The 18,496-nt window shown below is 36.7% G+C and overlaps 1 protein-coding gene across 4 annotated transcripts; it reads right to left on the bottom strand.

Moving 5' to 3' along the window:
- Positions 1-512: 512 nt before the first annotated feature.
- LOC111894694 (pre-mRNA-processing protein 40A) lies at positions 513-7,509 on the bottom strand. Of its 4 annotated transcripts, none has more exons than XM_042901940.2 (28): positions 7,249-7,509; positions 6,154-6,219; positions 5,868-6,074; positions 5,638-5,745; positions 5,443-5,519; positions 5,242-5,311; positions 5,096-5,148; positions 4,956-5,013; positions 4,584-4,843; positions 4,432-4,501; positions 4,253-4,351; positions 4,111-4,179; positions 3,956-4,033; positions 3,793-3,879; positions 3,658-3,692; positions 3,452-3,557; positions 3,292-3,372; positions 3,122-3,214; positions 2,996-3,049; positions 2,809-2,925; positions 2,613-2,711; positions 2,488-2,535; positions 2,331-2,420; positions 1,731-1,838; positions 1,589-1,653; positions 1,400-1,502; positions 979-1,290; positions 513-862 (listed from the first exon to the last, which is right to left on the bottom strand). In XM_042901940.2, exons 1-28 carry the CDS (start codon positions 7,279-7,281, stop codon positions 710-712), a joined length of 2,799 nt encoding a protein of 932 aa, XP_042757874.1. In that variant the 5' UTR covers positions 7,282-7,509; the 3' UTR covers positions 513-709. The 4 variants fall into 4 exon arrangements, with proteins under 4 accessions (XP_042757874.1, XP_023746548.1, XP_023746547.1 ...); XM_023890780.3 differs by having other exon boundaries at positions 5,443-5,522; XM_023890779.3 differs by having other exon boundaries at positions 5,638-5,784.
- Positions 7,510-18,496: the final 10,987 nt, after the last annotated feature.

Genomic DNA, 18,496 nt, shown 5'->3' on the forward strand with positions numbered 1-18,496 from the left:
TCTGAACTTAGCTTAACTTAACCGATCCTAAAACAAGGACTATTTTATCAATCTCAGTCCATCATGATGATCATGGAGCTTGAAAAACATTACAATGTGCAAAGCAAGGAGGATCATAACATATTTATCCATCTCGTCAAGGTGTCAAACTAACTAGTTACATCACATCCATCAAAAAGATGAACCTGATTGATTCCAACAGTAAGTACATTCACATTCATTGATCTGGATTCTGGAGTGGATGGTGGTAGATATACATACTACTACGGTAAGAGTGAGACTGTGAGAGTTTGAGTTGAGGAGGATATGGTAAAACCTGTTGAACACTCATCATATATAACCCTATAGGCCTATATAACTAGAGGATTGGTCACAAGACAAGAGAACTGGTTATATATATATATATATATATATATATATATATATATATATATATATATATATATATATATATATATATATATATATATATATATATATTGTATTGTACCCTTTCCCTTTCTTTCATCTCGGATACAAAAGTAATATAATACATACATTGGTAACTGGTAAGAGGTGGGTGTGTGTAATATGAAAAAAGACATGGTAAAAATTAATAAAAAAGAGAATCAATTCATTCTAAATGACAAGACAGTAAATATAAAATAAAGCTACTAACTCTGCTACCCAATCCAATAAAGTACAAGTCCTCACACAACATGACAGTGGACTACTGGATTTCCCCATCCTCACCCGCACCGAGTTCCCCATCTTCAAGCTCCTCACCACCACCATTGCCATTTTTACGGGAATCTCTTTTCTGTTTTTTATGCTTGCTTTCACTATCCCTGCTATCCGATTCAGGTGAATATGCGGATGCATGCTGCAATACACACAATTGCCAATTTGCCATGCCATTAAAAAAAAAAAAAAAAAAAAAAAAAAAAAGATTTTACTTTGTATACAACAGAGAGAGTAAGAGAGAGAGATGTGAGGTACCTTTCTTGATTTTTTGCCATGTCTACGCGATGATGACTTCTTGGAGGAGGAGTCCAAGTCCTCCCTTTCGTCCTTATCAGAAGTGGCATCATCATCATTATCATCCTGCTGCTGCTGCTGGTGGTGATGCCTTTTGCGATGTTTTTTGTCTCTTTTCTTATCCTCTTTGGTGGTGGTGGTAGTAATCTCCATCATCATATCCAAATTCTCACTATCTGAATCATCCTTATCCTTCTTCAATCTCTTTTCTTTCTCCTTCTCTTTCTCTCTCCGTTCTTTCTCCTTCCTCCTCTCCTTTTCCTCCTTTCTCACCTAAACACACACACACACACACATGCTTGCTTTTTATTATTAATTTATGATGATGATGATGATGATCACAATCACAAACAAAGGTGGGAAAACAACAAGGAAGCACTACCTTGTCCTCCTCCCGTTTGCGTTCCCTCTCTTTTGCCTTATCAACCAAACGAGCCACGTATTCCTCAAAGGCCTCACGAGCAACCCCCTCATCACCAATACCTCTAATTCCCATAAAATTAACAAACAATAATCATTTTTTTATTTTTTTTTTTAAAAAAAAAGTGATTTCCTCCAACAATCATCATACCTGTATTCGGAGGTTTCCTCAAACAGTGGCTGGCACTCCTCCCACGTAGATGATGCAGTTATATCCTGAGGAGTGGATCAAGTTCCAGATGCTTTACTTGTTTTGTTTAATTAAAAAATATAAAAGTTGATACGATAAGTACCTTGATGTCGTACAATAAGTCAGTGAATTCTTTGGTAAGACGCTGACGCTTTTTGGCTTCCTTCTCCTCTTTCTCCTTGGCCCTCTCAACTACATCTTCATACACCAGCTGAACACACACACACACATATTTCATCAAAATGCTTAATATTATTAAATCACTCGACATGTCAACAGCACCACCTCAGATTTGCTTTCAACAGTCCAGCAACCCACCCTATCTAACTCACTTTCAGGTTTCATTAAACCTCTCTCTCAACAAATATTTGACTTATCATACCATACAATACAACCAATTCAAAACAGCTTCTTCAACACATTACCAACCAAAACTGAACTGAACTGAACTGAACTGAAATAAATTTTATCATCTACCACCCAAAACTAGTTTGCTAGATTCCACTAAATGAATGAATGTATACAAGCTTCAAACCGAATCTCAAAAGATGATACTAATACTAGACATGCAAGCAAATAAATACAACTTTACTTTATATAACCGTAGAGACAGATGAAGATCCAGTCAATGTTACAATCATAAAGAAAGAATCCATAAGATAAAGGACTGTTACTTGAATTTAAACTACTGGCAATTGCATACCTGCAGATTAATATCTGATAAAGACGAGATGATGTCATCCTCAATAGCAGCCTTGAAATCTTCAAATGTCCATGTTGGCACAACACTCACCTAGGAAGAGCCAGATAGATACATAACAACAATAAAACTATAAATCTATATATATGATGAATCCTACCTTTTTCAATTTCATAGCATCTTTCACACGAGTTTTATCGTCGTGGTACTGTCAATTAAACCAAAACGGAACATTTAGAGAGAAGTTGGGGGGATTTTTTTTTTTTTATCATTAGGAAATAATACCTTCTTCTCCAACTCTTCAGCAACATCCTCAAACAAATCTTTTGGAGTTGAGCCAGAGGTATTTGAAGCAACAGCCTGATAAGCTACAGACTCCTTCACCTGTCAAAAAATTAAAACACTTTTTCATATTTCAAAAAAAAAAAAAAAAAAAAAAAAAAAAAAAAAAAAAAAACTAGTATACTAATACCATCCATACCTTCTGACAGTAATCGCGCCATTGAGTTTTAGCCGTAAGTGTACCCGAATTTACATCCTCTTCCATCATCTTGCGAAACTCATCACGGTTTTTACGCTCCACCCTTTTTATATGTTCCTTCAAGAAATGAACAACTGAAATGAATCCGGCACCTTTTCAACAACAAGAATAGTAATAGTAATACTACCTTTTTTATTTTCCTCTGTTCGTCTTCTTCCTTCTCCAGGTCACGGATATATTCCTGACACCACAAAAACAATATCAACTAATTCCTATCAACTAGTTTAGCATTAGCATACAAAACAATACATACTTGGAAAATCTCCAAGCGATCAATCTTATCAAGGCGCGAACATCTTTCATCATCTTCCAAACGATCTTGAACTTTCCGCCACTGAGTATCCACCTGGTTGGTTACAACACATGATACAGTGTTAATTAATATCCAAATAAACAATTGTAAATTATCAGATGGAGCCTCACCTTAATCAACCCACAAGTCTCCAAAAACTGCTTGTACTCTGATCTGTACTGCCGTTGCTCCTCTTGAGCTTTTGCTCTTTCCTGATTTTTTTTTTTTTTAAACACAGGAATATGGATAAAGTGTGTGTTCATTATCAGATAGATCATAAGCACAACTTACTTTCTTCTGCAGATCAACCAAGTAGTTTTGGAAAAGATCTTCTCTGTCAGAAGGTCGATCTACAGCCTTATATCGCTCGTCATCTTCAAACATTGCCATGGCTTTGCTGGATTACATACAAATCGTGCAACTACAAAATCTTAACATGTATGTAATGTATGAACCAAAACAAAAGCATATGATATATCAAAATTGTTCAACAATACCTCCATCTCATGGATGATGTCAATTCCTTGGACTCCTGAAAAAGAGTGATCAGCTGGATGGATAAAAACACCATAACCTCGACAAAAACAAAAGAGAGAGAGAGAGAGAGAGAGAGAGAGATTAAAGCAACATACTTCTAACATCTTTGTGAACTCTTCTTTTGCTTTTCTTTGCCTCAAGCGCCTCTCCTCAGCCTCCAATTTCTTTCTTTGCATCAGATACTACGAAGAAAATAAATCAATATCAGATAGCCATACAACGTGAATATACATACCAATGAAAAAAGGTTTTAATTACCTCATTGAATGCCTGCTTCCGTTCACCAAGTGTTTTTAATGCACCATATCTTTTATCATTTATGATCACTCTCATTGCCTGATATGCCACTTTAATCATCAATAACAAACAAATAAAATAAAATAAAATAAGGTACAGGCCACTAGCAACGATACCTGCTCCCAGTTCCAATCAGCCTCAACATTTGCATCCTCCAATAAAGCTTTAAATGCAACTTTTGCCTCCTAAAAAAGACAAGAATTGGTAAAAGATCCAAACAAGCAGGATCTACCACATGAATATATTTTAGCATCATACCTGCTTACTCGCATAGATAAAGGGTTCATCATCCACAACTTTCTCCTCTATTTGTGTCGTGTTCACTTTTCCAGCAACTGCCATGCCCTTCTTGGCTTCCTAAATAAACAAATTTAAGTTGTTTTTATTTCTCAAATTAGGCAGGAAAAAGGGGCAAAGATGACATTAACAACTCATACCTCAGTGTCATGCGTTGATACTCCATCTAAGGTTTTTGGAACACCATGTGAAGATGAATCCTCCATCTTCCTGAAATTTTACATTTTTCAACATTATACAAAACCACAGCATACTAATGTTAGGGGGAGGGGGAGGGATCAAAAACAATTACATTGGAGAAGAATGTAAGTTGGGAGGAATCATAGAAGCAGCAACTACTGCTGGATTAAGAGGGATTGCAACAGATGATGACTCAGATCCCACATTATGGGGGGCAGGGCTTGAAGCCACCCTGGGTATTGTTGAAGAAATGTCATTAACTGAAGATTGATCAAGTGCAGAAGGTGTTGAAATGGCTGGAGCATTCGGATTAGTCACCATCTCAGTTTGACTACTTCTAGAAGCTTCTTTCTCGGCCTGCTCACGGGCCAACTGAACATGTACAAACAAGATCTTAGAGCAGAGGCAAACTTTTTGCTTTATGTCCTGATAGAGAGTAAGAATATCAATTATCAGCAGAGTTTTAAGTAATAATAGCCGAGACCTTTAATTCCTCAGGTATCGTCCATTTAGACTGCTTTGTATCCTTATTGTAATAATATCTGCATATGTATTAAGTTAAGTACATTAGAGATGAAAAAACGGGATGGTTTGAAAATTTCTATCATGATTATTTATCCATACTTTTTACCCTCTGCAGTTGTGAACTCTTTCCAAACCGTGGAGGCATCGGCCCTCTACAACAAAGATATCAATGACATGTGAACATGTCCATTAAGATACAGCAACAAAGATATCATTGAATTGAGCTGATCAGCGTCATAACCTACCTCCAGAGGTGTCATCAACTCCAAAGGCTTCTCCCAAGAAGATTGCTTTGTATTCTTATTGTAATAATATCTGCAAAGATATGTAAAAAAAAAAAAAAAAAAAAAAAAAAAAAAAATCATTCTTTGAGATGGAAATTAAGAAGCAGTGCCACACAGAAATTACATGGAGTCTGAAGTAGAAAAAAAAAATGAAACAGGTACCTTCTTCCATCACCAGCTGTATACTCTTGCCAATCTGATGATGCCTCTTGACTAGAAGAATGTAGAACATTCAATGCCTGCTATAAGAATGAACAAAAGTTGAAATGAATAAGTATAACATAAGTTACACTACACATGGATAATTCCAAAAAAGAAGCAGCCAGAGCCAGAAAACGAATAGTAATAAAGATATACCTGATTTGTGGGCTGATGTCCAGTTTGTGGCATTGGTGCAACAGCTAGTGGACCTTGATTTCCAGAAGACGGCCAAGGTTGTCCGCCAACAGGTGTCTGCATCTGAAACTGAGAAGAGACATTTGTCCCAAACGACGGGGCAGTGAACTGAGACAAGAAAACAATTATAAAATAGATTCTGATTTCTGATGCTTAAACACATGATCTGAGAAAGGGGGGTTGGGCCTTACAGTGTATGAAGAAGAAGAAGAAGAAGAAGAAGAAGACATTGGCATGTTTGGCTGCTGCTGCATATAAGAAGACATTGGCATTGCTTGTGATGAGGGAGGCTGACCTGGTCTTGGTTGAGAAAACTGAGGACGATATTGCTGGCTGCCTGAACCTGACTGCATGAACGCATGTGCCTGTCCTTGCTGTGATGGAACCACAGGCCGGAACTGCACCAACATATTAAAATCACTATCTCTATGCAACATAAAAGCATCACCAAAACAGGGATGAAGAAGCCATGCATACTTGTATTGAAAAGTTTGTTCCAAAACTTTGAGAGCCAATGGATCCGATTGCAGGTGGCCGCAGAGACTACAAGATAATATACATTTATGAGTGAGTAAACACTATATTATTATTGCATTCCAATTCCAGTAACATACGGAAAGATTAAATGTAAGCACACATATAACTTGTTAAATTTTCTCAAATGACAATAGTGATGAGCATTCCACCAAGGTTCCTTTGAGGATATGATTTACAGTGTCCCTTTTACGCCTTTGATGCTTCTAATATGTATTTTCTTTAATACATTGGATTTTTACAGGTTTAATTAGTCCAACAACGAAAGAAAAGACCATCCAAAAATCGAGTAGGAAGAGATCAAAGGGGACCTATCAGTGTCACAAGAAGATAAGAAATGAAGATAAGAAGAGAAGATTGTTGATAACAGCCACCATGGGGATGAACTGAGAAACCCACATTGAACTCCTGATTGAAACAAATTTGGTAATGGGTAAATTACATATTTGTGTGGTACTGTGGCCTTATGTAGGAGATGATTTAATTATGATGAAAATTCGAAGAATATTCTGATTCATTATTGATTTGAACTGTTCTGTCATGATTCAAACCTAATAATGAGCAACTCATATTGGGGATCACTTCAGTCTTACAGCTTCAGGGTAGCTTGTAGCCTAATCCAATTCAACAAAGGTTTAAACCTTGACAGTATGCATAACACAAACACTAATGCTTGCTTATCTTCTTGGTAACGTATGAGTCTGTACCTAATCTATTTGTAAAGAAAACATTCTTATTTATATGAATGATCATTTATTTACATTATGTTGTATTATGCAACTCAAAATTTGAACTTTACTATCTTTAGATTACTGAAGAACATTCAACCAATAAAAACTAACTTCTGTTAACTCCGATCCACACGTTCCCACACCCTTCCTGAACATAAAACCCAAAAAGGCGGTTCTGTGTGTGGTTACACCTCCAATAATGAAGAACCACAGTCCAGAGCGAAATATAATTAAAGATACAATTTAGGGTTTAGTCAAGTAGTTTCTGGCAAAATCAAATAGATAACATACTCAAAATCAAGATTACCTGTGCACCGGAATTCTGAGGATTGTTATCCATTGTTGCGCATAAGCAAGAAAACAGAGAACGGAGCTAATAAGCCCTAATCCGAGTGAACTGCGTATTCAATCCTAGTAGTCGCGAACACCCCAACCCCAAGGAGGTTTGATTTAAGGATACAATTAGCCGTTGGATGGTATACTCAATACTCAATAGTGGCGTTGCGAGAGAAATTGACCTAGCCCATTTATATACGAGCCTAGACCGTGGGACGATTGTATATATATTTCTTTCGTTTTGGAGATGTTTAATTTGGACGATTGTATATATATTATTACTGGAAACGCGGAAAAGAGAACATACAAAAATAAAAACATAAGATTATTGATGTAAAATATTTATTTTGTTGACGCAAACAACTTGTCTGAACATGAAGATCAAGTCACGGGTCGTGGATATGTTATTTACTGTTAGGACCATCCAAAACTCATTTAGTTAGTGTCTTACGTTACTCTACATCGAAATTTGGTATTCCGGTTAGGGATGAGCATAAGCGGGTACCCGCCTCATTTGTCGAGAACCGGAACCGGAACCAGCGGTTCCTAGAAAGTTAGAACCGGAACCGGAACCGCTTTAGGCGGTTCTTAAATGTTTGGAACCAGTCCCGGAACCGGCGGTTCCGGTTCCGGGAGTGGGTAACCCGGTTACATTAATTTTGTTAACTTTTTTCGATAAAACCATAATTTAGTTCGATCCAAATCAAATCAATTCAGACCAAAGACGGACAAAATCATACCAATATATTCTAAATCGGTCTAAGTAACACACACACACACACACACACACATATATATATATATATATATAAACCGGTTCCGGCGGGTACCCAGCGGGTAGCGGTTCCGAAAAAATGAGAACCGGAACCGGAACCGCATAAGGCGGTTCCATAACTTTTGGAACCAAAACCGGAACCGCCTACCGCCTAAGGCGGTTCTGGTTCCAAAACCGGCAGTTCCAATGCGGTTCCGGTTCCAAAAGCAGGTACCCGGTTCCGATGCTCATCCCTAATTCCGGTGCACACAAAAGTGATCCCAAACATGTATGGAATGTTCGGAATGTGAAGATTCATTTTGGAACATAAAGAACAAGTCTGGAATGCACAGAACAATCCTTCACACTCCTGAATTAGCATAAAAGTACTTTTTTGTTTTTTTTTTCAGTATGACTAGCTTTTTGATGCTTCTCACACTATCTTGCAAACCCGCCATTGCTATGGATATTCTTGCGAGACTCAGGTACCAACCACCACACAAGACTATGTTCCGAAGACATGTTTTGGTAAGTAGTTAGATATTCATGTTGGGATAGAGGGAGGGTCCTTTACTTTTATATTACGTGTTTTGCAAAGAAGTTGTGACAGTCTTGTGAGTGCTATGATTTGCACGGATAAGGTTTGAAAACTCAAACCTTGAATTAACTTAAGATCAATGATTGTTTATGGTTACAGTCAAGTCTGATAATCAGTCTTGTCTCAGAATAAATAAACTCAACAAAGTGCTCAATATAGATTAATTATAAGTATGAACAATGTAAAGCAACAAGAATAAGAAGAATGTAAGAGATGATGATTGACTGAATAATTCTTTGATTTGATAAATTGAAAAAGGTGCACACTTCTTTATTTCGATACAAAGGATGACAACTCCTTAAATAGTCAAGGAGTTACTAAAAGACAAATCAGATAAAGTACGCATGGACTGAGAGACAGCTGAAGATCAACATATTGACACGGTTGTTGTTGTTAATCTTGTCTCTTGTACAATACTAGAAAACAACCAGAACAATCCAAAAGAGTACTTGATACAATTAATGCGTTACAGACTCAAAATACTTCTAAACAAAAATAGATCTCATACAGGTCTTCACTTCGGAATCAATCTTGATCTAGGATAGTTGCATCTCGGATTGCATAAGCATCATTTTTCCATGTTCCAACAATCTCCTCCAAAGTGACCTTTGCAATCACTTTCTCTTTACTTGGCTTCATCGAAGATAAACAAGTAAGCACTCTGGAGTCTGGAGCTAGCTTCGGACCTCAATGTACCATTGGAGATGTTCAATAAATTTTTTCTTAATGTGTTCAGGAGAATCACTCTTGGCAACATCAGTGATGAACTTTTGAAGAATCTTGGTTGGCACAAGATCTTTTTCAAGAACTCGGAAAAAAATCTTTTTGATTTGTCGTTTTCTTCAGATAGACAAATCCGAGTTCATGTTCTTCGTTGGACCTTCGGCTAAGATTTGTGCTTCAGGAAGCTTAGTGCCAAATTTTGTCAGTAAATTTTATGTTCTGAACAATTGAGCAAATTCCACATCGGATCTACAATATTCAGCAATGTAGTCCTTTAGGAAGCATATAGTAGTGTGGAAAGCTCCGATGCTAGATTCATTTGATTGTCGATCTTTGAGGTGAGCATCAATGGTGAGAATGTCGTTGGGATTAATTGAAGGAATGTCCACATAAGTGATTGTAATGGTGGATTCCTTGTTCCGAGATACATAGTATCTGTAGAAAAGACAGTCGAGATCAAATTTGCTTTGAACCTTTTTACCATATCCAACAAACTTGGTAATTATTTTTTAAGACCACACTTCCTTTTGAGGTCGTGCGTTTGTAGAATAAAAGGCTCTCCATCTCTCTCGTTCGGTTCAAATAATGATTTGAGGATCGTCAAATGGATAAAGTGGCGAGAACTTTACATAGAAGCGTCTGTGGGGAGAGAATGGTAAGCCGAGTTAGTCCGAGTCATTTTTCGGAATAGCAAAACTCATGAAAGGCTTGAAATTTATATCATGAAGAATTCATTCTCGAAAGAAAGGAGAAATGCCTAGCATTGGATTGGGACTATCTTTCAACGTTTAAATCTAAATGCTTTCTTCAAGATCTTGTTGCATCTGTTCTTTAGACCAACCCTCAGACTTTTTCGGCAACTTCACTGGGCTGTCTGAACTAAGCGCAATCTTTTTCCATTTGTCTTTGACATGATCAATTTGAGAGGAAATAGAGGAGATGATTTGTTGACTAGTTTGAGTGATGATCAGTTCGAATGGAGGAAGAACCAAGGGCTCATCATGGAGTTCATCAGGTTTCCTGATAAGAGAACCTTCATCAATGGGAACGATCATTGGAGCAATAATCGGAGGAAGCATGGACTGAGTGGCTCGAAAAGCATCAGTTGTTAACTTCATTTTTAACTTAGCCATTTCTCGACTCCTTTTAAATGTTTCTGCCAGATTTGATGGCCAGCAGACGGAGGACCATTTTTTTTCTTCAGAGAGAACTTTTTTAATGACAGGTTGTTCCTTGATTGCTTGAAGTCCAAGAACTACATTACTCACAATATCATTTTCATCAAACTCATATTCTGCTTCAAAAGCTTCTACTTCCATGATTTCCTCATCAGTTGTTTCATACCGGGGCTCATATTCTGAGATAGACTGTCACACCCCAAAACCAAGAACGGCGGAAACGTTATAGGGCGGAGGACGTCATGTAATGTATCACAACAAATGTAAAGTAGTAAACAAGCAACAACATCGTCCATTGTATTAACAGTAATAGTTTAATACATGTGTGTTCTTTCATAGTAATAAAACATTATAACAAGTAATCAAAATAAAAGACGAGTCTTGACTGCTCCGTCTTCGCAAAACCTGGTCATCGTACCTGTCTACTGGTGACCTGAGAATACAAGTTATTTTTGAAAGTGTAGGTCAGCATTTAAGCTGGTGAGTTCATAAGTATTTAATGTCATCGTTTGTATAAGTATGAAGAAAACATTTGGAATTATTCAATGTAATTGTTTGTATAAGTATGAAGAAAATGTTTGAAATTAATCAATGTAATTGTTCGTATAAGTATGAAGAAAACGTTTGAAATTAATCAAAGTAATTATTCGTATAAGTTTGAAGAAAACGTTTGGAATTAATCAATGTAATTGTTCGTATAAGTTTGAAGAAAACGTTTGGAATTAATCAATGTAATTGTTCGTATAAGTATGAAGAAAACGTTTGGAATTAATCAATGTAATTGTTCGTATAAGTATGAAGAAAACGTTTGGAATTAATCAATGTAATTGTTCGTATAAGTATGAATAAAATGTTTGAAATTGTTCTACATTTGTATAAAACTGAATAAAATGGTTTGTACATGTTTGAAAGTTTCTAGAAAATCCGATATTTTCTACTAGTATAAAAGTAGACTTATACCAAGACTCGACTGTTTTGTATGTTTATCTTTAGAAATCCAATATTTGTTCATAAGTGTGTGTGTAGTTTAAAATCTCCAAAAGTATAACAAAATGATGTTTTTCATGCGTAAATAATATATTTGTGTAAATATAAAAATCACTAAGGCATTTGATAACCCCGTAAACCAATGTGTTTCTAATACTCCATGTGAGTTTTATAACCATATTAATGACTCAGACTGCCTGTAACAAAGTTCTTCAGGCGTTGAAATGTTCTGACGTTTGTCACCCCAGACTTGTCGGCCTAGCTGTAGCTAACAGCTCAGGTGCGGGATTGTCAATCCCATATAGATCTATACACAAATATCACGCTCCCCCTACAAGGGATTATGGTATATAATACAGGACTTAATAATGCATACTCGAAAGTACGTGAACCGTCTCACAAAACTTAGTATAAAACAGATTTACGTATAAAAATGTCCAATTGTTCTTGTATGTGAAAGTATCTCTTTGATATAGTTTTTCTAGTATGTAAATGTTCATGGTTTCCTCGTAAACTATACCTATTATAGTTATTCAAAGTGTGTGTTTCGTTCGTATTGTAAATCCTTGTGTAATGCTCACTTGCTATGTAAAGTATAACATCTAAAGTGACATAAATGATCATATATACTTAAAGTATAAATAAAGTGTTTGGTTCGTATATACATATATAAATATGTTTTATTTCCAAAAGACAAGATGTTATCGAGAATATATATTGCATACGAAAGTTCCTATGTAGTAGTTATGAATCACATATGATTCGCTTGATAAAAAGAGTATATGGTGAAACTTTATGTTACACACGATAATAACCGTGTGTTTACTTGTATTCCCAACCCCCCCCCCCCCCCTCCCCCCTTTAAAAGTGTATACAAGGATTTAAAAGTAGTTTGTTTGATAAGACAGTGTAAAGTAAAAGAAATCCCTTGTTTGAAAACACAGTTATAAATCACATATGATTGATTATATAACAAATAGTATAACAACATATTTATGTTTTTTCACACGATGATAATCGTGTGTTTACTTGTATCCCCCCCCCCCTTTAAAGTGTATAAAATGCATTTATAAAACATTTGAAAGTGTTGTTTGTAGGGGTATGAACTCACTTGATTGAAGTGTTCGATTTGAAGTAGTCGAGAGAAGAATCGAGCAGAACTTCGACAGGAAGAGTTGAAAACGCGGGAAAATCTCGGGATTCTCGGGAATATCGGGAATCTTGGGAACACAAAACCTTCCTTCGGGACTTGCAGGTGAAAAACCGGGGCTTTGGGAGGGTCTCGGGGGCTTAAACGCAGAGTTTCGGCGCGAGAAAGAAAGGAACTGAGCAATGGAACTCGGAGCCCTTGAAACTTATTTATAGGGGTATTTCTGGTGTGCCACGTTGTGGCTAAGGCTGGCCACGTCGTGGGGAGCAAGTCTTATCCTCTTCCATTGATTGGACGCCCTCAGTCACTTGCCGGGTCGCGGCAAATTTGTGTCACGTCGTGGCAAGCCTGACAACCTCGAATTTCGGGCCTCAAACTTGTAAAATCCATAACTTTCGCGTACGAGCTCCGTTTTCGACGTTCTTTATATGCACGTGTAGCTGAAAATATGCTCTACAACTCTCGTTTAGACTTCATCAGCTAATTTTGAATTTATTTTTAATTATTTATTTTTAACGGGCCGGGACACGAAAATTCCGTTAAAATTCCATAACTTCTTCATCCGATGTCCGTTTTCGTCAGACTTTTCGCCGATGTGCTACTATTTTTGAGACCTTCGATTCTCATTTAGGCTGTTTTGGCCAAAAGTCTCTCGAGCTCTATTTCGAGTTTTTAGCTGCCTACTGCTATATCCGGATCTTGGAAAAATCATAACTTCCTTATACGAAGTCATATTTGGACGTTCTTTTTATGTACGCTCACGGTTTAATGTTATCTACAACTTTCATTTAGATACTTAAGGCTAGAAACTATTGTATTGAAACTTCGCGTTTTTCGTTTAATCGGTGTTGCCGGTTTTGTCGGAAATCTTAGAATGGTCATAACTTCTTCGTTATAACTCGGATTTTTGTGTTCTTTATATGTATGAAAACCTTGTTACGATCCCTACTGCTTGATTTAACCCGAATAAGATTTTAGGAAAGTTATATTTTGACCTAAATTTGACTGGTTTTACATTACATTGTCTCTAAATATCGGGTTGTCACATAGACTTACATTGAACTAACTTATTTTCGACCTTCTTCTCTCCCCCTATTGTATGGGAAGGCCTTGCCTCCGATGCAAGCATCATTTGGGCATCAGCACTCCCATCCCCTACATACTACAACTCATACTAGGAGCTCCCAATCCCGCTACTAATTTCCTTACGCATACAAATCATACCCAAACCAGCATCCCATGCTTCCTAGGCTACCAGACATCACATATCAGGCCAACCTATCACTGTCTAATCAGAACTAGCATGCAAGTCTAAAAGCTCATACAATAGGCATACAAAGTCATCTCTCCTAGAATTCTATCATGCAAAAAAAATGAGCAAATCCTTAGCCCTAATTAGCAGGTAATTCCACAGATTCACAGATCAAAGCATAACAGATAACATGTATAGGTATTTTGGGAAAAGTTACTTGAGCTCGGCTGATTGCATGCACCACACCCTTTCTTCTTTTATAAAAATACCTTTCTAAAAAGATATATTTCTTTTTGAAAAACTTTACCAAATCCTCAGTTTAAGTTTAGATACACCCGAGAATGTGCCCAAATCCCTTAAACCAAGGTTCTGATACCAAATTGTAACATCCCCAAAAATACTGACATAAAATTTCATTTTTACTATAGAAGAGGTATCATCAATTACTTGTTTCAAAATCAATACATTACAATCAGAATATAAATCCCATAACAAAGTCAAATGTAGAACATAAAATGTGTGTGCCATGCAGTCAACCCAAGCCCTTCCTTTTTGAAAACCGAAGTACCTAAAACATAAATTGAAACCGTAAACACAAAGCTTAGTGAGATCCCCAAGATACCACATACCACACATACACAAATCATATAATGGGCCCCCGCCCTCCATCGGGCCTCGCTCGGTCTCGAGTCTCACTCGGCCTCGGGCCTCCCCCGACATCAAGCCCCTCTCGGATTACAAATCTGTCATTCTCTAGGCCCCGCCTGACATTGGGCCTCGCATGATACTCACATAATCTTATAACCATATAATCATATAATCATATAATCATACAACCTACTAACACATGCAATAATCACAAAGACTATAATACAGTCATTGAGCCCCGCCCTGCATCGGGCCTCGCCCGGTAATCATAAGACACATACTAATAATTAACATATGATAACCTCCTCAGGCCTCGCCTGGTATCGGGCCTTGCCCGGTAAACATATCATCATATAACATATGCAAGAGTCGAGCACACATCTAGCTTCCTAACATAAAACCAGGGGCCGACATTGGTGTCTTCGACCCATTAAACCCAGTAAGGAGACTCATCTTTGGTTGTTGGCTGACCGATTCCCCGAACTGTCAATATCAAAACGACACCCACTTACCAATTGGGTTCCAAACCCTAAGCATAAATCCATACTCGGGGTAAAAAGACCATTTTACCCCTAACCTAGCTTGATCCAAGACCAAGGCCCAAACTCATAGCCTAAAAGGCCCAAAATCCAAATAACCAACCAAGGCCTAATTATGGCCCAATTTTCCTAATTAGCCCAACCCCCTCCCCTCTTACATGGGCCTTACCCTAAAGCCCAATCAAAATTCCTGATCCAAGACACTCACACTCAGATGGCCCATTAAGAAATCAAACACCTAAGCCTAAAAAGGAAACCCAATACGAATCCCAAAAGGCCAAAAACCTCCTGACTGACTACGCGGGGGCGTACTTAGCTGTACGCTAAGCGTACATGCAATCTGGCTTGTACGTTGCACGTACAGACTTGTACGCCCATTGTACTCCTCTTTTAAACCATTTTCGCCCTTAAGAACTCAAACACCTAATCCCAAAAGGAAACCCAATACGAATCCCAAAAGGCCAAAACCCTCCTGACTGAGTACGCGGGGTGTACTTAGTTGTACACTAAGCGTACATGCAATCTGGCTTGTACGATGCGCATACAGACTTGTACGCCCATCATACTCCTCTTTTAAGCCATTTTTGCCCTTAAGCTCTTAATGCTTAAGTCCAGAAGTCCAAACCATAGATCTAGGTCATAAGCAACGTCTATAACCATAAAGTCACTGGCTTGGTGACTTTGCATGACCCCAAACAAACCCAATCTCGATATATAACTTCTACTTCCATAAAAATGACCATAAATCATGCATGGATGGTTCTAAGCCTCAAAGATGACAACTTTATGACCCAAGGACCAAAAGAACACCAATAGTAGCAACTCTAAGCATCAGAAACGATAATAATCTACAAGATCTCATCTATTGACCAAAATGGGTCCAAAACTCAAACGAATGAGATCTAAGCTATCAATGAAAAAGATTCGAGCTTTTTACCTCACACAAGCTGGAAATGAAGCACATAATCTAGATCCAAAAGCTCACCCTTGATTCACAACCTTGCATCAAACTCCCTATTCTTGGAAATGACCCAAAAACACCAAAATGCACATCATGAACTCAAAATTACAACCATGGAGGCTTAGAGACGATTTCTATGGTTTTGAGGACATAGAGGCTGGTAAAGAGGTCAGCCTTAATGACTAGATGTGTTTATATAGGGTCACATACCAAAAATTAGGGTTTCTTAATTCCCCTCGTACGCCCCGCGTACTCCTCGTATGCCCAGCGTACGAGGCTTCACATTCCTGATAAGCCCTCGCACTACGCTCAGCGTAATTCACACTACGCCTCACGTACTCTCCTCCACAATAGTACGTCCCACATACTCCTTAGGTACGCCATGCGTACTAGGGTTTCCCCTCAAACCCTACACATTCTGAAGGCCATAACTTCTTCGATATGCATCTGATTCCGACGATCCATATATTTATTAAAAGGTAACAAGAAGCTCTATGCTTTAATCAAACCATACATGCCTTACCATATCCCGAACAAACATCCATTTTCCACAGAAACCCAAACTGACAAATTACTGAACTACCCTTTAACTCCAAAATACAAACCGAATGCCTCGATCATCCAAAACACATTATCCATCTCCAATTGAGCCCAAAACTAACTTCTTCAAGGATCCTAAGCATGGTAATACCCTAATCCTTGATCCCCACCCCTAAATGGAAACGACATGAAACAAGGTGTTACAGCTTCTTTCAATTTATCATTAACTTTAACTGGAGACCAATAAGATGATGTAGGATATACCATTTCCAGTGACTCTGAAGATGTTTTTCTGCAATGAAGATACAATAACTACATAGCATGAAAACAAAATATAATTAATAATTAAATTGAGAAAAAATAATTCAAAAAATTTAAAATTTAAACATACCATTAAAAACACAACACGACTAGTGTATTGAGGATTCTTGACATGAATTTAATCTGATTCAAATTTCAACAACTTTTTGTTATGGTTTAAACAATAAATTACAAAGCCACACCAATCAAGATCTTTAATGGACAATTCTTCATAAAAAATTTCTAAAATTTTTTGGTTGCATGCACCCATAGATGGACCATCAACCATAATGGTCACATATGCAACCAAAAAATTCAATAAAAACATAAAACCTGAATCAGTGCTTTTTTCTAAAAGCTCTCTGTAGGAAGCCTAATCCTAGAAATAGAAAACTGATTCCTCTAGTTTTTAATAACATCAATCCCATAATGATTTTTCTTAGGAATTTTCATAGAAATATCACCCATTAGAAGTCCATATATGTCATGCACACCTCTCCTAGTAATATGAATGTCCTTATTGTTGATACAAAGAACATTTCTCTTTTCATCATATCTCTCAAGAATTCACGAACAAATTTCCTTAGAAATTTTTTAACCACAAAGTCTTCAACAAATCCAAACCTTATTTCCTTAACAACATCTTTCTGATTATCGTTAAGGCTTCTATATATACTAGATATTAAACCTGGAGGATACCTATATACAATTTCAACCTTCTTAACATTTACTTGACCAACAACTGGAGTAGAAACAAAATCATCATCTTCATTTGGACATGTAATGACTTTGGAAACCTTATTAACTTTTACAACTCTGACTGATGAAGTTCCTTTGGAAGAAGATGAAATATCTACAAAGACTTGGACCTTAATGAAGCCTTTCTATTAGAAGAAAGACCAACAATATTGTCTTTTGCATCTTTTTGAAGAGCTAATCTCTTCCTTTTCTTTGATTCAACTACATATGAATAAAACACATAAGAAAATGATGTTAAAAAGGAATTAGAAATATGAAAACAAACATTAAGAAATAAAAAAAAATAGTTGTAAATATTCTTATCATTACAATGATTATAAAAGATAATTTCTAACATGAATAATAACTTAGGTTACCTTAGATAACAAAATAAACATCTACAAACATATTTATGACTGCTAAAACAAACAACTATGAATTCGTTAAATGTATAGAGATAACAACTAACTTTTTTGAAACATGTTAGAAACAAAGAATCAATATATGAAAAGAAAGCATATAATAAAAAGCACATTTTATACATATAAACTATAAACAATAATCAATATATGAAAAACAAGCCATACAAACACAGAAAGTAGACAATATTAAAAGAAATACTACAAACTAACAAGTGGTATTAAAAACAAACAAATAAACATACAAATTTGATAATATTATGTTTACATAAACAAAAAACGATATCAAAAGTGACAATATCAAGCAATATAACAATTTCATAAACGATAAACAATAAACTGAACTTCAAATACTTCCATTACCAAAAAAACCAAACAAAGCAAACCGAGATAGACGAATACATGAAAGAAAGTATAAATAGTTCAATTAAC

Source organism: Lactuca sativa, chromosome 1 (genome assembly GCF_002870075.4).
Source record: "Lactuca sativa cultivar Salinas chromosome 1, Lsat_Salinas_v11, whole genome shotgun sequence".
In the NCBI taxonomy this organism is placed as follows: domain Eukaryota; kingdom Viridiplantae; phylum Streptophyta; class Magnoliopsida; order Asterales; family Asteraceae; genus Lactuca; species Lactuca sativa.

What these genes read in the sequence shown, in the direction of transcription:
- LOC111894694 (XM_023890778.3), bottom strand. Translation starts at nt 7,281, where the DNA reads ATGGATAACAATCCTCAGAATTCCGGTGCACAG. An exon ending in TATCAGATATTAATCTGCAG is followed by an intron (nt 1,839 to 2,330) that starts GTATGCAATTGC and finishes GTGTGTGTTCAG; the next exon opens with CTGGTGTATGAAGATGTAGT. An exon ending in ATGGCAAAAAATCAAGAAAG is followed by an intron (nt 863 to 978) that starts GTACCTCACATC and finishes TGTGTATTGCAG; the next exon opens with CATGCATCCGCATATTCACC.